General features: G+C 44.6%; 1 protein-coding gene across 1 annotated transcript in view; it reads right to left on the reverse strand.

Moving 5' to 3' along the window:
• Nucleotides 1-23,678, reverse strand: part of slc4a11 (solute carrier family 4 member 11) — a 179,953-nt gene that overhangs the window by 140,878 nt on the left and 15,397 nt on the right. Inside the window, exon 2 of the mRNA XM_080194085.1 lies at nucleotides 5,180-5,224. Coding sequence (XP_080050211.1) covers nucleotides 5,180-5,224 — 45 coding nt within the window. The remainder of the gene's footprint in view (nucleotides 1-5,179; nucleotides 5,225-23,678) is intronic.

Genomic DNA, 23,678 nt, shown 5'->3' on the forward strand with positions numbered 1-23,678 from the left:
ATCTTGCAAGTCTCTATAAGTCCCCCCCTCAGCCTTCTAAACTCCAACGAGTATCCAACGCCACTTTAAACAATTCTACCGATCCAGCCTCCAGCACTCTTTGGGGCAGACAATTCCAGAGATTCACCACCCTCGCTAGAGAAGAAATTTTTATGTACCTCAGTTTTAAGTGAGCAGCCCTTTATCTTGTAGCTATGTCCCCTTGTTCAAGACTCTCCCAGTAGTGAAAGCATCTCACCATCTACCCGGGCAAGCCACTTCAGAATTTTATATGTTTGAATAAGATCACCTCTTGTCTTCTAAACTCCAAGGAGTACAGACCCAGGCTATTTAGTCTCTCTCGAAAGGACAGCACTCTCACTGCAGGAATTAGCCTGGTGAATCTCCCTTGGACTGCCTCCAATGTTACTATATCCTGTTTAAGGTAAGGGGACCAAATCTGTATGCATTATTCCAGGTGAGGCCTCACCAACACGCTGTACACCCAAATCACTCCAATTTAAAACACACCTTTTTGCAATAAAGTTCCGAATGCCGTTTGCCTTAACTACTTGTTGGACCTGTTTGCTACCTTTTTGTGATTGATGTACTGGAACACCAAGATCCTTCTGTACTTTACTCACCTGCAGTCTCTCTCCATGGAGATAATAATCTGCCTTTTGATTTACTACATAACCTCACATTTCCCCACATTAAACTCCACGTTCCAGGTTTTCACCCAGTCACCCAATCTTATCTATATCCCATTGCAGAATCATAACATCCTCTTCACAACTTGTCCTTCATATCATTGGCAAACCTTACCTTTCTTCCTCCAAGTTATTAATGCAAATCATGAACAACTGCTGGCCAAGATTGGATCTCTATAGTACTCCACTAGTTGCATCTTTCCACTCTGAAAAGGACCCATTTATTCCAACTGTTTTCTATTTGACAGCCAGTTTTCAAATCATACTAACACACTTCCTCCAATTCCATGGGCTTTATGCACTAGTCATCCAATCTTATGTGGCATCTTGTCAAATGTTTTTTGGAAATCTAAATACATTACATCCACAGATTCCCCTCTATCTATTCTACCTGTTACATCCTCAAAGAAATTGAACAAATTTGTCAAACATGATTTACCTTTCATTAAACAATGTTGACGAGCTTTGATTATATTCCATTTTCCAAAAAGATTAGCCACTTCTTTAATTATTGTCTTTAACATCTATTAGTTGAACTAACTGGTCTATTGTTCCCTGCCTTCTGCCTTTCTCCTTTGTTGAACAATGGCCTCACATTGACTGTTTTCCATTCTTCTGGTACCCTCCCAGAATGTAGCAAGGTACAAAAAATTTCAACCAGTGGATCCACTTCCACTAAAACCCTAGCGTGCAGTTCATCAGGTCCTGGTGAGTTAGAATCATAGAAACCCTACAGTGCAGAAGGAAGCCTTTCAACCCATCGAGTCAACACTAACTCTCCAACAGAGCATTGCACCCGGACCCTGTCCCCGTAACCCTGCTAATCCTCCCAACCAACGTATCTTAGGAAACTCAGGGGCAATTCCACATGGCCAACCAACCTAACCCACACATCTTTCAGAGAGTGTGGGAGGAAGGCCACGTGACACAGGGAGAACGTGCAAACCCCACACAGATAGTTTTTCCAAGGGTGGAATTGAACCCAGGTCCCTGACGCAGTAAGGCAGCAGTGCTAACAACCGAGACATCGGGCCACCCTAATAGCTAATGCATCATACTCATATATTGCAACCTGTGCAATCTAACTTGTTGCAAATGCTTCAAGCGCTCGGGTAAGGATTATTTCAGTGCCAATGTATTCCACAGCAAAGCAAACCAGAACACTACTCACTCCCACCCAAGTGGTGGCACAGGAACCATTTCCAATGGATTAGCTTAGTAAGATTTGGAGTATCAGTGATTTTGGGTTACATAAGGAATAGGAGCAGGAGTAGGCCATCTAGCCCTTCGAGCCTGCCCCGCCATTCAGTAAGATCATGGCTGATCTGTCGTGGCTCAGTTCCACATTCCCGCCCTCTCCCCATAACCCTTAACCCCCTCGCTTATCAAAAACCCATCAACCCGCGTCTTAAAAATATTTAGCGAGGCAGCCTCCACCACTTCAACGGGCAGAGAATTCCAGAGTTTCACCACCCTTTGAGTGAAGAAGTTCCTCCTCAACTCCGTTCTAAACTGCCCCCCCTTTATCTTGAGGCTATGCCCCCTAGTCCTACTGTCCTTTCTGAGCGGGAAGAGTCTCTCCACCTCTATCCTATCCATCCCATTCATCATCTTATACGTCTCAATGAGATCTCCCCTCATTCTTCTAAACTCTAACGAGTTAAAATAGCGAGTATTGCAGATTGACATTTGTTGCTGTTCTACTGTGGAATTCTCTATCCCAAAGTGCAGTGGAATAAATTTAAGGGGGAGATAAGATAGGTTTTTAATTAGGTGAGGATGAAGGATTACGGGGAGCAGACAGGAAGGAAAAAAAAACGATATTCCAGTTTGCTTTGCCATCAAAAAATGCTTTAACGCTGAATAGTGTGCCAATTTGAATCTAACTTGATAGCCAAAAGTTCACTTTTCCAGTTTTATTTTAGGGCGATACAATGGTACTGGGCTTAGCACTTCTGCCTCACAGCGTCAGGGTCCCAGGTTCGATTCCGAGCTCGGGTCACTGTGTGTGGAGTCTGCACATCCTCCCCACATCTGCGTGAATTTCCTCCGGTTCCCACAGTCCCAAAAAGAAACGTGCTGCTTAGATGCATTGGCCATGCCAAATTCTCCTTCAGTGTAACCAAACAGGTGCCGACTAGGGGATTTTCACAGTAACTTCACTGCAGTGTTAATGTAAGCCTACTTGTGACGCTAATAAACTGTGTGCGTGTGTCTGAAAAACAATGCACTCTGGACAAAAAAGAAAATAATTTACCTGCTGGGAAGGTGCAGGGAAGAGGGAAGTGAATCATTAGCGGAATTCATTAGAGCTTCTTTTCAAAAAAATCTGGAGGCATATGTGGGTTTAGATTGTACTCGAGGACTTGAAGTGCAAATCGTGCAGCACTGCAGTGAACTGTCTCTCTGATATAATCAAGGTCTGGTCTACTGTTCAGATAAGTCCCCTGGCACAATGCCCAGAGAAGCAGGGCACGTCCTATCATAAGATATATCAAGAGTATAATTAGGCCATTCAGCCCATCAAGTCTGCTCCACCCTTCAGATGCACCATAGAAAGCATTCTTTCAGGTTGTATCACAGTTTGGTATGGCTCTCTGTCCAAGGCTGCAAGAAACTACAAAAGGTTGTGAATGTAGCCCAATCCATCACACAAACCAGCCTCCCATCCACTGAGTCTGTCTACGCTTCCCGCTGCCTTGGAAAAGCGGGCAGCATCATTAAGGACCCCCTTCTTCAGTCAGGAAAAAGATTCAAAAGTCTGAAATCACGTATCAACTTACTCAAAAATAGCTTCTTCCTGTTGCTATCAGATTTTTGAGTGATTTACCTTGCATTAAGTTGATCTTTCTCTACATCCTAGCTATGACTGTAACATTATATTCTGCATTTGTTTCCTTCTCTATCAATAGTATGCTTTGTATAGCGTGCAAGAAACAATACTTTTCATTGTATACTAATAAATTGTGACAATAATAAATCAAACCAAAATCATGGCTGATATGTTTCTCAACCCCATTACCTTTGGTCTCTTTACCAATCAGGAACCTGTCGCTGTCTTAAATACACTCAACGATACACTCCATACACACCACAGCCCTCTGGCAACGAAGGCTAAGATTCACCATCTTCTAGCTCACCTCATTCCAGTACAGGTTATGGGCATTTTTGTATGCTAATTTCCCCCGATACTCACAAGAAAGGCTAAACAGCAAAATGGTGAAAAAGCATTTTGAAATATCTCACAGAAGCAGCAAAGGGTGTTATTCAAATTCACATGGAATGGAATTCTCCCCAAAAAAATTCGAAGAGCTGAATTTGTGTAAAAACACGAGCAAATTCCTGTTTCCCCACCATCCCCCCCCACCCCCCCAAAGCAGGATTTTTCAAAATGAATTTCCCACACTCTGTGCATCACAGAGAGCTTCAGCGTGAATCCCTTTAGATAACAGTGAATGGGGCCTATTCCCACTGAGAGGCCAGCAGCATGGTGCTGAGTAGGCCACAGAGCATGTGGCGATAAGTCAGCGCCAAGATCGATGCATGCACAGCAGTCCCACACTGATGAACCCCAACCCCATGACCCTGCAATGCTACCCCGCCGATCCCCCATTATCACTGCCCCCCCACCCGTTCACTCCAGCAGGGTTGGGCCACCAGCTCCCCATTAGTAGGGAGCTGGGTGGGGTGGGGTAGGCTAGCAGGCCCATAGACTTCAGCCCCAGGCCCGCTGATAAAATTAGAGTTTAAGTACTGTAATCAGCTCCGTGCCGATCTCTGACACAGAGCCTATGATGCCAGAAATCTGGCAGCCGGAGACACATGGAGGAGAGCTCACTACGTGGCAGTGGGCTGGGAGAACTGACCCCATTCTCTTTTCCGAAACCAAGGCAAATAGTTCTTCATTCTCCGCCAGTTCTGGGTGGCCTCTACACCAGAGGGACTGCAGTGACTCAAGACAGCAGCTCACCACCATCTCCTCAACGCTGGTCTGAGCCAGTGATATCCACGTCCAGTAAAAAATGTGAAAAATAATCTTTCCAAACCCATCCATCTTCTGCACTCACTTAACTGTCACGTTGCACCCATTATACAGAAATGTTCACACAAGATTCTTCCTTTTCACACAGCCAGTTTGAAAATCATTAGCATACATCCCCACAACCTTGTGTTTAAACCCACTAAGTTCAGGCTTTATTTGCTCCTTCTGACACCACTGCACATCTTTCAGTCCTTTACACACGATGAACTACTTTAAAATCCGGGGACTCTTAACACAAGCAAATATTGCCATCATATATTCCTATGCTAGGTTGCAACACTTAAGCTATATATTAAAAAACAAAAATCAAACCAGCACCTAACAGAAAGGTCACACTGTCAGAGTTCAACACGGAAAGGTAACATTTAATCAAATCTCCCGGCTTGAAAACAGGTATCGACTCCAATAAATCATTCACATTCGGTAATTAGAGCATTAACTCACTCACCACTTTCCTGGAAAAAGTATCCGTTCGCCGTTGAGGTTGGAGTATCTGGATTGAAATAAAAACGAGTAGGATTTAGCTCAAGCACAGAATGAGTTTAGTCACACACCTTGGAAAGGAATGGCACTGCAATCTGGGTCAGTCTACCATCATCCCACTGATACTCCCACTTTCATCCAATGCTGGTCAGCCCCACTCACCTATCGCTCCTGTCCTACACTGGGGGTGTTCTCCCCCCACCCTACCACTCCCTTGTCAAAGCTTTAAACACAAAGTTTCAATAATCACATCCTTTAAAAAAGTACTTGGATGAACATTTGGCATGTTATAATATTCAGGGCTATGCTGGCAGATGGGATTAGGTGCGAGTTCAGGTGTTTCTGAATGTGCCAGTGCAGACTCGATGGGCCTCTTCTGCACCTTATGATTCTACGAATTACATTTCAGGTGATGATTCTCCCATGTGTTTGAAGATTGGATTTTACATTGGAAAGATTAGAATCATAGAAGCCTGCAGTGCAGAAGGAGGCGGCCATTCAGCCCAGCAAGTCTGCACTGACTACAATCCCACCTAGGCCCTATCCCCATTACCCCATGCATTTACCCAGCTAATTCCCCCTGACACAAAGGGGCAATTTAGCATGGCCAGTCCACCTAACCCACACATCTCTGGGCTGTTGAATTGCTGAGAGTCAAACTATTTTTGGCACCTGTTACTGGGAAAGCTTTTAAATCAGGGACCTGACCTGGAATGTTTGTTCCAGTCTCTTTTCCGGACACTATTATTCAACTCCTCGATAATTTACATAGCCAGGGTGTTCCTCTGTCTGCTAGCCTCGAGCTGGGCTCGATTCAATTCGGGCAGGTGCCACAGATTTCCCTCCTTGACTTATCATTCAGGACCCTACATAAAAATGATCATGTTAAAATCCCCCAATGGCTTTGCCGCTCCAGGGACAAAGAGATACAAGTTCAAATCCCACCACGGCAACTGGAGATATTTAAGTTCACGCTAATTAATAAATCTGGAATGAAACACTTGTCACATAAATTATTGAACAAAAATTAAATATGCTTCACCAACATCCTTCAGGGGTGAACATTTCCATCCTAATTTGATCTGGCCGACTAGAAGCTCCAGACCCACAGCAATGAGGGCCTGGCCACACAGTGGTTAGCACTACTGCCTCAATGCCAGGGATTTGGTTCGATTCCCAACTTGGATCACTGCCTGTGTGCGGTTTGCATGTTCTCCCCATATCTGCATGGATTTCCTCCGGGCGCTCCGGTTTCCTCTCATTTCCCCAAAGATGGGTGGGTTCGATGGATTTGGCCACTTTGACCGCCACTTAGTATGGATGGATTAGCCATGGTGAATTTGTGGGGTTACAGGGAGAGGGTCTGTGCAAAATACATTGTCAGAGAATCGGTGCAGACTTGATGGGCTGAACGGCCTTCTTCACTGCTGCAGGGATCCTGTGGTTCTATAATAACCGTGGATGCCTTTTGCTGAAGGATTAAGGCTGATATTTGCTGAACTATCAATTCTCTTTCACTTCTAACTTGTATGTTGTTGTTGTTGTTTTAGCATTCAAATCAATTGAATTGTGTAATTTCTGTTGCAGACTCGTTAGACTCTTGGCTAGGTCATTTTTGTAAATGAGAATTTGTTCTCAATTTACTCACCTGAAGAGTAAATTTTTTTTTAAAGAAGCAAGCCGCTCACAGCGTTTAAAAATTCTGTGCGAAAATTCTTGACTGTGTTTCTTGGCAATTCTGTCCCCACAGTTCACCATGCAAGAAATCTATTACAAAATGTGCTGAACTCTGATTATGCCTTGTGTTACAAATTCAAGATTTTACAAGAGTGTTATGTTTCGGGTCTGTGTCTTTAACTCAAGATAAAATGCAGGAAAGGAGGAGGAGGAGGAGGAGGAGTTCAGGTGACTAGTCCCCAATTCTGCTGGCAACAAACTTGGCTGACTCAATTGCCAAAGATAGGAAGAAGTCTCGCAACACCAGGTCAAAGTCTAGCAAGGTTTATTTGGAATCAAAGGAGCAGCGCTCATCAGCTGAATGGACCTGATGTCCGCCCCAGTCCAACACTGGCATCTCCACATGATGGAGAAAGATCATAAAATCCCTACAGTGCAGAAGAGGCCATTCAGTCTGCACCGACAGAACATCTAACCCAGGCCCTATCCCCATAAAATGCCATTTACCTCACTAATCCCCCTAACCTACATATTTGGCAACACTAAGGGGCAATTTAGCACGGCCAATCCACCTAACCTGCACATCTCTGGATAATGGGGAGGAAACCCACACAGACACAGGGATGTCTGTGTGGAGTTTGTACAGTCACCCAAGGCTAGAATTGAGCACAGGTCTCTGGTGCTGTGAGGCAGCAGGGCTAACCACTGGGCCACCAGCAGTGTTGGGGAGCCCAGGTCTTTTTGTTAAAAAACTGGAAGAAGGTGCAAGGTGTAGATACGTGGGAGCATCAGCACTTGTAAGTTTCCCTCCAAGCCACACACCATCCTATCTTGGACCTCTACCACTATTCCTTCACTGTCACTAGGTCAAAATCCTAAAAATCCCTCTAACAGCACTGGGTGTGCGCAGTGGTTGAAGACAGTAGCTAAAACCATTTTCTCCAGAAAAATGCAATTGTGCAGTAAAACTGCTGGCCTAGCTAGTGATGCCCACATCTTATGAAAGAATTTTAAAATGTGGTCACTTTTTATATAAGGGCAGAAGCACCTATACTGACAGTGGATAGACTATTAATCTCTAAAGTCCCAGGAAGGTTTGAAGCATGTTAGTTTTTGTAAATGGTTACGCTTCAACTGTCTTATTTAATTTCAAGATATGGCCATGCAAGAGATAGCAGATCAGCATGACTACTTGGATATGAGGCCCATGTGATTCACACTGCCATGAAGGGTGCATAGAAAGTTGACCTAAGACTGAATTATAAGGTTTTCCTAAAATGTACCTTTCAATTTCAGTCAGTCCACAGGGATCCAGAAGAAATTGAGAACAAAGATTTGATTTATTATTGCTACGTGTATTATTCCTTGCATACTGTGCAAAACTTTGCAAACTATTGTTTCTTGCATGCTATATAGACAAAGCATACCATACATAGAGAAGGAGAGAGTAGTGTTACAGTCGTAGCTAGAGTGAAGAGAAAGATCAACGTAATGTGAGGTAGGTCCAAAGTCTGATGGCAGCAGGGAAAGAAGCTGTTGAGTCAGTTGATATGTGTCCTCAGTATCTTTTTCCCGATGGAAGAAGGCAGAAGAATGTCCAGATGCATGGGATCCTTAATTATGCTGGCTGCTTTTCCAAGACAGCAGCACGTGTAGACAGAGTCAATGCATAGGAGGCTAATTAGAGTGATGGATTGAGCTACATTCATGACCCTTTGTAATTTCTTGCAGTCTTGGGCAGAACAAAAGCCGTACCAAGTTGTGAGACAACCAGAGAGAATGCTTTCTAAGTGCATCTGTAAAAATTGAGAGTCATAGCTGACATGCCAAATTTTCCAAGTCTTCTGAGAAAGTAGAGGGGTTGGTGGGCTTTCTTAACTATAGCATCGGCAGGGAAGGACCAGGACATGTTGGTGATCTGGACACCTGAAAATGTGAAGCTCTTGACCATTCTATTTCGTCCTCACTGACTAGATAGGGGCATGCTTCCTGAAGTCGATAACAAGCTCCTTCTTTTTGTTGACATTGAGGGAGAGATTATTGTTGCCGCACCAGTTCACCAGATTCTCTCTCTCTCATTCTTGTACTCTGTCTCATCATTGTTTGAGATCCAACCCACTATGGTGGTGTCATCAGCAAATTTGAAAAATCGAGTTGAGAGAAAAAAAAAATCGAGAATCTGCTCAGCACTGATGCTCCCTACGCTTTATCATGTAGAAATGCTGGTGGCTGTTCGTACTGATTGAAAAGATCAAATTTGAGAGAGTTTAAGAAAAAAATGTGGAAGATTCACCTCCAGTGCAAGGTTTCTCAACAGATACAAAATTGGCTTCTTGACAGAAGCCAGAGAGTGGTTGTAGAGTTGTTTTTCAAACTGGAGTCCTGTGACCAGCAGTGTGCCTCAGGGATCAGTGCTGGGTCCATTGTTATTTGACATTTATATTAATGATTTGGATGAGAATATAGGAAACATGGTTAGTAAGTTTGCAGATGACACGAAGATTGATGGCACAGTGGCCAGTGAAGAAGGTTATCTTGGATTGCAATGGAATCTTGATCAACTGGGCCAGTGGACTGACAAGTGGCAGATGGAGTTTAATTTGGACAAATGCGAGATGATGCATTTTAGTAGATTGAACCAGGGCAGGACTTAATGGTAGGACGGTGGGGAGAGTTACAGAACAAAGATCTAGGGGTACAGGTTCATATCTCCTTGAAAGTGGAGTCACAGGTGGACAGAGTGGAGAAGACGACCTTCAGTGTGCTTGGTTTCATCGATCAAAACATTGAATACAGGAGTTGGGATGTCTTGTTGAAGTTGTACAAGACATTGGCAAGGCCACATTTAGAATACTGTGTGCAATTCCGGTCACCCTATTATAGAAAGGATATTGTTAAATTAGAAAGAGTGCAGTAAAGATTTACTCGGATGTTACCGGGACTTGATGGCTTAAGTTATAAAGGAGAGGCTAAATAGACTGAGACTTCTTCCTCTGGAGAAAGGAGGCTTAGGGGTGACCTCAGAGGTCTACAAAATAATGAGGGGCATAGATCAGCTAGATAGTCAACATCTTTTCCCAAAGGTAGGGGTGTCTGGAGAGGGTAGATAGAGAGCATAGGTTTAAGGGGAGAGGTACAAAAAGGGTCCAGAGGGCAATTTTTTCCCCCACACAGAGGGTGGTGAGTGTCTGGAACGAGCTGCCAGAGGTAGTAGTAGAGGCAGGTACAATTTTGTCTTTTAAAAAGCATTTAGATAGTTACATGGGTACGATGGGCCAAATGTGAGCAATTGGAAATTGCTTAGGAGTTTTAAAAAAGAAAGGGCAGCAAGTTAGGACAAAAGGGCCAGTTTCCATGCTGTAAACTTCAATGACTCTATGGCTATGACTCATGGCTTGAGTTAAAAGGGAGAATCTCCAGGAAAACTCTAAACCACAAAAGGCAGACAAAAATCAACAGGCTGGGAAAGGAAATAAAGGGAAGTAAATCCTAAGCAGCCTAGGATCATTTTATTCCAGGAGAATGGAATGTCTACTGAATATCAGAGTAAAAGCATAAATATGATGGGAGATATTTGGCCATGTTAAAAGTAGGGTGGGGAAGAATATTTTCTATAGTTTACAGCATGTTACCTATTAAATACTGTTTTTAGTTAATGGTATATTTGTTACAAAAGTCTTAATCTTCAAAATCCTCAAAAATTTTCAATCTGAACTTAAGCTTTTCTGTGCAACGAACCATAGGGACTTGCTGCTCTAGCTGTCCCTTCAGATCTACGTAGACTGACCTGTCTGTCAAATACAGGGATATCATTTAGGAGAACTTTATAATTCAATCCAACACCAGCTTCCTAAATTTCCCCTCTCAAAATCCATCTCTGCGGCAATGTGAAATCACATGGGCTTGATATCCAGGTACACATTCAGCTTTTTATTGGAAGTTCGAATTTCCTTTTAAAAGTTATTGGTCTCGACAAGGATTCATCATCAAACTTTCCTACCATCACACCTATCCCAAAGTCACAATTACTAGTCTGTGCACACACTTCAGTGAAAACAAGGTCTGACAAAATAAAATCCTACTGTAACCACTGAACCTTGAATAACAGGAAATGCGAAATGCCATCTATCCAAATCGCCAGAACAGATTACACGGTCATTGCTAGCTATGAGCACATTAAATGGCCAAACTGACGCAAGGAACTGGATGGCCTTCTTGTGTTTCTTAGCAGCTGTGAGAGGGCTTGCTGTTTGTAGTTACAGTTGTAATATAGAAGATGCTAAAGTTACTTTATTAACTGTAAAACCATTTTGGGCTTCAAGTGGTCATGAAAAGTGCAGGTTTTTTTTAAATTTTAAAAAGTAGTAGATAGCAAGTTCTGATGTTGTTGAAAATCAAGCTCTGCTCACAACTCCTCCGCATCACGCAAGTACGCCTGGGTTTTGGGGGGAGCAGTAACTGGAACCAAACTGACCAACCACCGTATTGCAAGTCTGAAGTCAACATATTTTGTGATTGTAATGATGAAGAAACTGTTTCTCATCATGAAACTGAGACACTACCAGTACCTGTCCACAAGCAGTTAAAATGTGGAAATCCAGAGGTTGCTGTTTGCGATTACCTGCTCCTACACAAGGTGCGCTATTCCTCGCTACACCTCTCAAAAAAAAAATTAGAATAATGTCAATTCAGTGATCTTCTTCCGGTGCTGTTAGTCTCAATGTAAAACAGAATTGAAAACATTACACCTTGTTAAACGAGGTATAACTGAGTATTTAAAATGGCACACTGTCATAATTACAGCTGACCACATCTATGACACTTCCTTTATTTGTGGAATGTCAAACAAATGCATTCCAAAGGTATAATTATTTTTAAAGTTAATCAAGTTTCAGCTACGACTGCAATCATTAGTCTACTTTCTGTAAAGCAAACAACAGTAATAACACCTGCTCACAAACTTCCCGGTTTTGTCTGCGAGAGTTGCATCCTTTCTGGATGTATCGCAGCTTGGTGTGGCTCCTGCTCTGATCAAGACCTCAAGAAACTACAAAAGGCCAGTCCATCACACAAACCAGCCTCCCATCCATCGACTCCGTCCATGCTTCCTGTTGCCTTGGAAAAACAGCCAGCTTAAATCATGGAAACCATGCACACTGGTAATATTCTCTTCCAACTTCTTCCATCGGAAAATGAAAGGTCTGAGGTCACAAGAACAGCTTCTTCCTTGCCACCTCAGACCTACCTTACATTAAGCTGACCTTCCTCTACACTCTAGCTATGGCTGTAACAGGATATGCTGCACCCTCTCCTTCCCATGTACTCCATGAACAGTATGCTTTGTCAATAGTGCCCAAGCAACTGTACTTTTCACTGTATACTAATGTGACAATATATCGCATCAAATATGATTGAGCGTTTAGCTGGTTCGATGACATTGCTGGATACCAGAGATTCTCGACAGTGAATAGCAAAATTAAATTAAAAATCAGGGAAGGTGAAAACCACATCTCTCAGCCAGTGGGAAAGTGACATCACCTCATCATAGCCTGGGTTTCCCAGTCAATCACTCAAACTCCAGTACACACGAGAAATGTTCGGAGTTTGGACAGTCAGCTGGCTTGGAGTGCATGACAGACAAGGTAAGAGGAAAAGCTCAGTCTCTTTAAAGACAGAGGCACCTTGCTGGCAACCCAACATCCCTTTAGTGCCTCAATATCTTAAGCTAAAGCAGGGCTTCAGGGAAAAAGGAGCTAGGTTTAATTCATGGCCAAGTTCAGAATTGGTATCATAAGGAATGAAAACACCATATTATTCTCTGGGCAGGTTAGGGGAACAGTCCAGCATTAGCTAAGGGGTAGCTCAAACTCTGGTGGGCTGTTGTCCATTTCTCTAGCAAGATAAGTCAAATGTATCCACCCATCACTTGGAACATGTCCTCAATGGTATCATCATTCAATGTTTTGAAAGTATACAACACCAAAGGGTAAGTTATTCAGCCAGTCAGCGCTCCCCCACTTGAATGAGATGAGATCATTGGCACCCAAATTGCTTTTGTGCTCATGCAGGGCGTGGGTTGCTTTTCTAAGGTCTTAGTAGTAATTTATTACCAGTAACTTTCTAGTTATTCATTACTTTTTGATTTGTACATTCTCCAACTCCTCTATTTGGATTTGTTAATATTTTATTTGAGCAATGAGACAACAGGGAAGAAACATGTAGAAATACAAAGACTTTTAATATAATAGATACAGGATGCCCCTGACACTAACAGCTTATCAGCAATTGCCAAGATTTGCCAGGACAACAGTCGGTTATTGGCCTCAAGAACAAAACGGGCAACTTAGCCTCTAATTATTTATTCGTGACATAAGTAGGCTTACATTAACGCTGCAATGAAATTGCTAAAATCCCCTCGCCACCACACTCTGGCACCTGTTCAGGCATACTGAGGGAGAATTTAGCATGGCCAATGCTAACCAGCACTTCTTTCGAACTGTGGGAGAAAACTGGAGCACCCAGAGGAAACCTATTCAGACAGAGAGAATGTGCAGACAGTAACCCAAGCCAGGAATCCAACCCTAGTTCCTGACACTGTGAGGCAGCAGTGCTAACCACTGTGCCACCAAGCTGTTCAACAGACGAGTCCAGTGGTTAGCACCTCAGAGACTCCAGCTCAATTCTGACCTTGGGTGACTGTGTGGAGCTGCACATTCTCCCAGTATCTGCGTGGGTTTCCTCTGGTTTCCACCCACTGTCCAAAGCTGTGAAGGTTAATTAGATTGGCCATGGTAAGTGTCTGGGGTTACGGGGAGAGGGCCTGGATAAAATACTCTGCCAGAGTCGCTGCAGACTCGATGGGCCAAATGGCCTCCTTCAATACTGCAGGTATTCTCTGATCTCCTCCAAAAGTACTTGCAACACACTGACAGATGAGCATCAAGTCAATGTCAAAGGAGATAGTCAATTTCAGGAAGCATAGTGAAGAACATGCCCCTGTATACAAAGGGGATGAAGTAGAAATGGTCAAGAACATTAAGTTCTTAGGTATCCAGATCACCAATCTGTTCTGGTCCCTCCATGCTGACACTATAGTTAAGAAAGCCCATTGAAACGTCTACTTTCTCAGAAGGCTAAGGAAATTTGGCATGTCTGCTCTCACTAACCTTGACAGATCCACCATAAAAAACATTTTTTCTGGCTGTATCACAGCTCGGTATGTCTCTTGCTCTGCCCAGGAATGCAAGAAACTACGAAGGGCCACGAACGAAGCCCAATCCATCACGCAAATCAACCTCCCATCCATTGACACTGTCCACACTTCCTGCTGCAGGAAAGCAACCAGCATAATCAAGGACCTCACGCACCCCAGACATTCTCTTCTCAACCTTCTCCATCGGGAAAAAGATACAAAAGTCACATACAAACCGATTCAAAACTGCTTCTTCCCTCAAGATTTTTGGATGGACATACCTGGCATTAAGTTGATCTTTCTCTGCACCCTAGCTTTGACTGTAACAACATTCTGCACTCTCTCCTTTCCTTTTTTATGAACAGTATGCTTTGTCTGTATAGTGCGCAAGAAACAATACTTTTCACTGTGCATGATGCACGTGGCAATAATAAAATCAAACCAAACAGTCTAACAAGTTTCTTACCAAAAGCAAAGGAATATAGATCCTGATCATAAAAAAGGGAAAACAACACTAACTTCATATTTGATTTACTTCATTGCACCTCAAACATTTCAACATTCTTTACAACTCAGTGAGCAACAAGATATCTGTGCTTTGTGGACATGGATTTCATAAACACATGACCCTTAATCTTGTTGAGATCCTAAACCCTAGCCCAACACACAGATTGGGAAGTGGGAGAGGGGAAGGGACAGGGACAGGAGGAGACAGTGCAGATCTGAAGCAAACAACGGGAGAGAACGGGCAAGAAACCGAGACAAAATAATTCTAAAACAAGAAAGTCTTATCGCAATGACACGCAAGGCAGAAAACTGAATAATAAACAAGTTTCAAAACACCAAACAGGACATCCAACTCCCATGTGTTTGCAGAGTAAAACAATCGCAAGTGTTCAATGCATCTTTTAGCCCACAAAAAAAAAAAATCGATTGTTTTTCTCCTCTCCCCCCATTTGTGCCAATTAAAATCCCAAGTTTGCATCATCAGAAATCAGCAAGACTCTTAACCTTTGGGAAGATGAATAATTTTATTATTTCCTCGGGTTGCCGTGAAGCATGCGCCTGGTGCTGACATGGATGCTCCCAGCGCCAAGCGATTGGCAAGGAATTCACAATGTTCTCTCCCCCCCACCCACTGGCACCCCCACAAACAGCGGCAGGAGGATGACAGGAGGTCAGTGCCACACAGAGCATCAAACAAACTCCCAAAGGGAAAAAAAAATCTCTCGCACCCATCTGCGTAGACGTTCCATGCAAATATTCAACTACAAAACAGTCCTAATTCAACCTAATGGACAGGGTCTCCACACCACCACCTTTAAAAGCAAAAGGTAGGATTTGCCACATTTCCCTTCTCCCCACCCCTCCCACGCACCACAGTCTGCAGTAGCGGACATGGCCCACTGGTGGCCGACAGCAGGATATTTCGGTCCCACCGCTGTCAACAGGTATTGCCGTTGTTTGCACGCTCCAAATTCTGTGGTGAGGTGGTTGCTGTTAGTCAGAGTGGAAGAACATCCTGTCGGCAGGAACACTTCAGCCACATGAGGTTTCACTGGCAATTTCTTTCTTAAAAAAGATGTCTGCCACCAGTGCTCTGACTGGTAATGAGCTCTTGAACAATGCTACCATTAACAGGCCCCAACTGCGTCACGGGACAATAAGATTTGGACATATACCATGCCTAGTTTCAAGTTAAGAAAAGGAATTTTTAGGAAGGCTAATAAAGTCCTATCCCGTACTTATCCAGGTTAAAGTTTATTTAAAAGTGTCACAAGTTAGAGACACAAGTAACTTCATCGCATTAACTCTGCAATGAAGTTACTGTGAAAATTCCCTAGTTGCCATACTCCAGCACCTGATCGGGTACACTGAGGGAGAAATTTAGCCAGCATCTAACCAGCACGTCTTCAGGACTGCGGGAGGAAACCCGGAAGAAACCCATGCAGACACAGGGAGAATGTGCAGACTCTGCACAGACAGTGACCCAAGCCAGGAGTCGAACCCGGGTCCCTGGCACTGTGAGGCAGCAGTGCTAACCTGTAGACACTGTGAGGCAGCAGTGCAGTGAGAACGTACAAGATAATGAAAGGGATGGATAGGGTAGAGGTAGAGATTCTTCCCGCTCAGAAAGGACAACAGGACTAGAGGGCACAGCCTCAAGATAAGAGGGGGGGGGGGCAGTTTAGAACAGAGTTGAGGAGGAACTTCTTCACTCAAAGGGTGGTGAATCTCTGGAATTCTCTGCCCGTTGAAGTGGTGGAGGCTACCTCACTAAATACATTTAAGACACGGGTAGGTAGGTTTTTGGTAGGCGAGGGAATTAAGGGTTATGGGGAGAAAGCAGGAAAGTGGAACTGATCCACTTCAGATCAGCCATGATCCTATTGAATGGCGGGGCAGGCTCGAAGGGCTAGATGGCCTACTCCTGCTCCTATTTCTTATGTTCTAACCACCGTGTCACCCGCAATAGTGTCACAAGTAAGGCTTACATTAACACTGCAGTGTAGTTACTGTGAAAATCCCCTAGTCACCACACTCCGGCACCTGTTTGAGTACACTGAGGGAGCATTTAGCGTGGCCAGTGTGTCTAACCTGCATGTCTTTCGGATTGTGGGAGGAAACTGGAGTACCCGGAGGAAAGCTACACAGACACAGGGAGAATGTGCAGACACTACACAGATAGTGACCCAAACCGGGAACTAAGCCCAGCCGCCTGCTAACCACCGCCACCGTACCACCCCAGTGAAGAGAAGAAGTGGGAAAGGAGAGTGTTTTTGCTGGCTGAGTGGGGAAGGTGAGGGAAGAGAGTTGGTAGAATTACTAGGGGAGGTTTAAAAGTCCAACATTAAATGGGAGTAGGGGTTACTTGACCCATCAACAGGATAAGTGCCTCTATCACGTCTCAATGAATGGACTACTATTGAGCGTCAAGGTGCGCAGATTAAATTTAATCCAAACACTCAGCAGAAAAACATACCACACAGAATGCTGGAAATAGTCGAGGGAACGTGTCACACTGTATGTCTAGCCAATGCTTAGCAGCAGACTAAAAAACAAAACAAGGCAGGGTAAAGTGGGATTAAACTATCCTGATCTAAATCACACAGCAACAACTCACACTTAAACTGCGCCCATAACAGAATAAAATCTGCCAGCAGACTTCATAGGAACATGAGACAGGAAAACCAAATCAGCAAAAGGTTGGTCAAAGTAATATTTTAAAGAACATTTTCAGAAGTGGAGAAATAGATAGAAACACAAAAAGAGGGGGGGGGCGGGAGAGACAACGGAAGCACGCTGAGGGGGAGGGGGAGGGGCCCACAGGAGCGGGCCCCCAGAGAGAACCGGGGTGGGGGGAAATAAGTAATAATATTCTTTTGTCAGAAGAGCAGAAGATGCGACTCCAGGATGTTGGACTGTCCGCTGTCTCTCTATGCCACGGTCTGGGATGTCTCCGAATGGCTGCAGGGCATCCTAAAAAGGGGAGGGTGATGAATCAGAGGTCATGGTATACGCTGGTATCGATGGTACGGGCAAAGTGAGGTATGAGGTCTTGTCTCATGAATTCAAGGAGCTCACAGTAGATTGAAAAGCAGGACCTCAGTGGTTGTAGTCTCCGGATTACTCCTGGTACCACAAGCAAGTGAAGATAGAAATTAGGAATGTCTGGCCCATAGTTGGTGCACGAGGGAGGGTTTTAGACTCCTGGATCACTGAGACCGTTTCTAGGGAAATTGGGACACGTACAAATCAGGATGGTCTGCACCCAAACCACACAGGGGCCAACATCCTTGCCAGTGAGTTCGCTCGTGCTGTTGGGAGGAGTTTAAACAAGTCTGGTGGTGGTGGTGGGCACAGAATATTGATGAGTGAGAGATACTGCACACTACAGCAATGGAACCAAGTCAGAGTCAGTTCATCTACATTGGAGTGTGGCAAGGATTGAAGGAGGAGTGACTGGAGGCCCGTATCCAGTGATGTACTACAAGGGTCAGTTCTGGGCCCTTACTGTTTGTTATATACATAAATGGTATAGATGAAAATCTGGGTTTGGAAGGGGGGGGGGGGGTGGCAGGGGAGGGAATGATAAGCAAGTTTGCAGACAACACCAAGATTTATTAAAAGGTGGTTACAGATGTAGATGGCTTGGTCAGATGGTATTTAACCCTGATAAATGGGAGGTGATGCACTTCGGAAGAAACAAAAAAAAAGGAATATTTATGAACGGCAGGATACTGGGAAGCTCAAATAGAGAGATCTTAGGGTAATTATTCATAGATCCTTGAAGTTGGCAGAGCAGGTAAAGGCAGCATATGGGATACTTGTTTTCATCAGTTGTGATATAGAGTATAAGAGAAATGGGATACTCGCTTCTATGGAGTACAAGGAGGTAATGTTGGAATTGTATAGAGTGTTGGTTAGGCCACAGCTGGAGTACTGTGTGCAGTTCTGGTCACCTCACCACAGGGAGAATGTGATTGAACTAGAGGTGGTACAGAGGAGATTCTCCAGGATGTTGCCTATGATAGAGCACTTGAGTATAAAAGGAGGGACTTGGATAGGGTTGGATTGTTTTCTTTACAGCAGGGAAGGCTGAAGGGGGACATGATTGATTAGACAGGGTGAATAGGGGACAGCTGTTCCCCTTGGTTGTGGGGTCAATCACAAGCAGTAATGTTTTAGGGTGAGGGGCAGGAGATTCAGAGGGGATTTGAGAAAAAGGCTTTTTCAGGGGATTAGGGAATCTGGAATGCACTGCCTGGAAAGTAGTGGAGGCTGGGAATCTTAGCCTTTAAAACTCTGGACGAGCACTTGAAACATCACATCTGTAAATATGGTACAAGCGCAGGAAAATGGAGTTAGCGCATCTTTATTGGTAAATATATCAATGTAGACTCAATGGGCCAAAGGACCTTTTTGTTTTGCGCTGTCTGACTTTAGCAACTTGAGTAAATCATGGAGTTCTGACCAAGACCAAGCTCCAGAAATAGTGGACACTACACCCGAGGCTGATCACTGCGTTCAACATTCAGAAAACATATTTTGGAAACTCTAGAGCTATTCAGCCTAGGTGGCGAGCCGAAGAGAATTATGATCCTACTGCAAGGTGACGACACAGGTCCAGAGAATTTAGAATGGATAGCAGCAGGAAATTATTCTTCAAAAGGTTTGAATAGAACGTGGCCACGTGGAGGGATAAACTCCTTAATAATTTTAGATGTTAAAATGAGCAAGCAACCAGAAATTAAGGATCTTTATGAATGGATTAAGATGGGACAAATTGCCTCTCTCACATTTATAATCTTTCGACTCAAACAGCAAGTTGTCCAACAGTTGTACAAACCATCTCGGATACCGCAAGGCTGTATTGGCAGAGTTTCCGAAACAGGGACTGGAGGTGCTGACATGAGAAAGCTGGCAGCAGACTGGGGACAATACGACATCATGACAGAGAATGTTAGGTGAGACGGTGGCACATTGGTTAGCACTGCTGCCTCAGTGCCAGGAACGTGGGTCACAGTGTGTGTGGAGTTTGCATGTTCTCCCTGTGTCTGCGTGGGTTTCCTCCAGGTGCTCCGGTTTCCTGTCACAGTCTGAAAGACGTGCTTGTTAGATGCATCTTGTAGTTGGCACACGCTGCTGCTACAGTGCATTAGTGGTGGAGGGAGTGAATATCGAGGTTGGATGAGAGTCCAATCAAGTCGGATGCATCCACCTGAAATGGTGTCAAGTTTACGGAGTATGACTGAAGCTCCAGGGCATTTCATCGCACTCTTGACTTGTGCTGTATAAATGGGATGTTGGAAAAATCAGAAGGTGAGTCACTCATCACAGAATTCCAAGTCTCTGACCTTTTACTTTAGCCACGTATTGTACGGCTGGGCCAGCTCGGTTTCTGGTCAACGGTAATCTCCAGGATGTGGCTATCTCTCAGAATCTGCACAATGCTGGGTGTTCTCAAGTAGGACGAACTCATTATGGCTTCATTCCTGACCACAGTTTACACAATAATTGCCAAGATATGATTCAGTATTACTCTTTACAGAAATAAAAAAGGAACTCAAATGAAACCTGGTGAATAGGTGCAGTGTATTCTCAATGTCAACACATCAATTATCAGGGCACTTTGTCACATTAAAGCTATTTTACTATCTGCTGTGTGACAACATCATGCAAGTGCTGAGTTGCCCAGATCCCAAAAGGAAATTTGAAACAGCCTTGCAATTCATGTATTATGAGGTGGTTTTCTGAAATCAGGAGTAACTCCTCAGACCAGTTACGATGATTTTATATTGATGCGAAATACTTACTAAAATAAGTGAAAAAAAGAACAGCTTAAAAATTACAGTACTTTTTAAACCTTTCTATACAGACCTTGCCTTAAATAACTGAGCCCCTCCCCCCCCCCCCCCCACAACCCCCTTAAAATGGCAACAGTCCTCAGTTTCTAATCTATAACATTCCAATAACTTTACCACACAATGCCCTGCTGCTCTTAGGATGTTCTCAGAGAGCAACAGCAAACTTTTTTTTATTCATTTGTGGGACATGGGCGTCGCTGGCTGGCCAGTATTTATTGCCCATCCCTTGGGCTAGGTAGCTCGCTGAGCCTTTTCAGAGGGCAGTTGAGAGTCAACCACATTGCTGTGGCTCTGGAGTCACATGTAGGCCAGACCGGGTAAGGATAACAGATTTCCTTCCCTAAAAGGACATTAATGAACCAGATGGGTTTTTTTTTTAAAAACAATTGACAATGGTTTCATGGTCATCAGTAGATTCTTAATTCCGGATTTGTTTTCATGGAATTCAAATTCCACCACCTACCACGGTGAGATTTGAACCCAGGTCCCTAGAACATTATTTATAAGACCCTAGTCAGACCTCTCTTGGAATACTGTGCTCAGTTCTGGTCGCCTCATTACTGGAAGGATGTGGAAGCAGAGGAGATTTACAAGGACGTTGCCTGGATTGGGTGGCATGCCTTATGAGGCTTGGTTGAGGGAGCTCGGTCTTTTCTCCTTAGAGAGACAAAGGATGAGAGGTGACCTGATACAAGTGTATAAGAGGTAGAGAGGTATAGATCAAGTGGATTTTCAGAGGCTTTTTCCAAGGGCTGGAATGGTTGCTTTGAGAGGACACAGGTTTAAGGTGCTGGGGAGCAGGTACAGAGGTGGTGTCAAGGGTAAGTTCTTCACTCAGAAGGTGGTGGGTGAGTGGAATCAGCCACCATCGGTGATGGTGGAGGTAAATTCGTTAGGGTCTTTCAAGAGACTTCTGGATGAGTACATGGAACTTAATAGAATTGAGGGTTATAGGTAAGCCTAGTGGATATGGATATCATCGGTGCAACTTGTGGGCTGAAGGACCTGTTTGTGCTGTAGTTTTTTCTATGTTCTATTTATTTTTTAAGCTTCCTGCTTTCCTCTGTTCATCACATCAGACCAACAGCCTTCACCTTTTTCCATATTGATGTTTGACTTTTGCTTGAACTGGATTAGAGACAGAAAGAATGCAATCACACCTCCATAAGAACATAAGAAATAGGAGCAGGAGTAGGCCATCTAGCCCTTCAAGCCTGCCCCGCCATTCAATAAGATCATGGCTGATCTGTTGTGGCTCAGTTCCACTTTCCCGCCCTCTCCCCATAACCCTTAATCCCCTCTCTTATCAAGAACCCATCAACCCGCTTCTTAAAAATATTTAGCGAGGCAGCCTCCACCACTTCAACGGGCAGAGAATTCCAGAGATTCACCACCCTTTGAGTGAAGAAGTTCCTCCTCAACTCCGTTCTAAACCGCCTCCCCTTTATCTTGAGGCTGTGCCCCCTAGTCCTACTGTCTTTTTTGAGCGGGAAGAGTCTCTCCACCTCTATCCTATCCATCCCATTCATCATCTTATACATCTCAATGAGATCTCCCCTCATTCTTCTAAACTCTAACAGGTACAAGCCCAGTTTATTCAGCCTCTCCTCATAGCCCAACCCCCTCAACTCCGGTATCAGCCTAGTAAACCTCCTCTGCACTCCCTCCAAGGCCAAAATATCTTTGCGCAGGTGCGGCGCCCAAAACTGCACACAGTACTCCAGCTGCGGCCTCACCAATGCCCTATACAGCTGCAGCAAGACCTCCCTACTTTTATATTCAATCCCCCTCGCTATGAAGGCCAGCATCCCATTCGCCTTCCTGACCACCTGCTGCACCTGCAAGCTGGGTTTTTGGGACTCATGCACAAGGACCCCGAGGTCCCTCTGCACCGTCGCCTGCTGCAGTTTTTCGCCCCGTAAGTAATAGTCCTTCCTACCATTCTTCCTACCAAAGTGGACCACCTCACACTTGCCAACATTAAATTCCATTTGCCATTTCCTGGCCCATTCGCCCAGCCTATCTAGATCCTTCTGCAGACTCTCCACACCCTCCGCACAATTTGCCGTTCCCCCAATCTTGGTGTCATCAGCAAATTTCGACACCCTACACTCGGTTCCCTCCTCCACATCATCTATACTTACGTGGCGAAAAACTGCAGCAGGCGACGGTGCAGAGGGACCTCGGGGTCCTTGTGCATGAGTCGCAAAAACCCAGCTTGCAGGTGCAGCAGGTGGTCAGGAAGGCGAATGGGATGCTGGCCTTCATAGCGAGGGGGATTGAATATAAAAGTAGGGAGGTCTTGCTGCGGCTGTATAGGGCATTGGTGAGGCTGCAGCTAGAGTACTGTGTGCAGTTTTGGGCGCCGCACCTGCGCAAGGATATTTTGGCCCTGGGGGGAGTGCAGAGGAGGTTTACTAGGCTGATACCGGAGTTGAGGGGATTGAGCTATGAGGAGAGGCTGAATAAACTAGGCTTGTACTCGTTAGAGTTTAGAAGAATGAGGGGAGATCTCATTGAGACATATATGATGATGAATGGGATGGATAGGATAGAGGTGGAGAGACTCTTCCCGCTCAAAAAAGACAGTAGGACTAGGGGGCACAGCCTCAAGATAAAGGGGAGGCGGTTTAGAACGGAGTTGAGGAGGAACTTCTTCACTCAAAGGGTGGTGAATCTCTGGAATTCTCTGCCCGTTGAAGTGGTGGAGGCTGCCTCGCTAAATATTTTTAAGAAGCGGGTTGATGGGTTCTTGATAAGAGAGGGGATTAAGGGTTATGGGGAGAGGGCGGGAAAGTGGAACTGAGCCACAACAGATCAGCCATGATCTTATTGAATGGCGGGGCAGGCTTGAAGGGCTAGATGGCCTACTCCTGCTCCTATGTTCTTATGTTCTTATATAAATGGTAAAAATCTGAGGCCCCAGCACCGACCCCTGGGGCACTCCACTAGTCACCATCCGCCAATCTGAATAGCACCCGTTAACCCCCACTCTCTGCCTCCTATTTGACAACCAATCCTCTATCCACGCTAACACCCTACCCCCAACTCCATGTCCCTCGACCTTCTGCAATAACCTCTTGTGAGGTACTTTGTCAAACGCCTTCTGAAAATCTAGAAAGACCACATCCACCGGCTCTCCTCTATCCACTGCCCTAGACACATCCTCATAGAACTCCAGTAAATTTGTCAGACACGACTTCCCTTTAATGAAACCGTGCTGCGTC

The sequence above is a fragment of the Carcharhinus amblyrhynchos genome, chromosome 1 (genome assembly GCF_965287045.1).
Source record: "Carcharhinus amblyrhynchos chromosome 1, sCarAmb.v2.hapA, whole genome shotgun sequence".
Taxonomy (NCBI): Eukaryota; Metazoa; Chordata; class Chondrichthyes; order Carcharhiniformes; family Carcharhinidae; genus Carcharhinus; species Carcharhinus amblyrhynchos.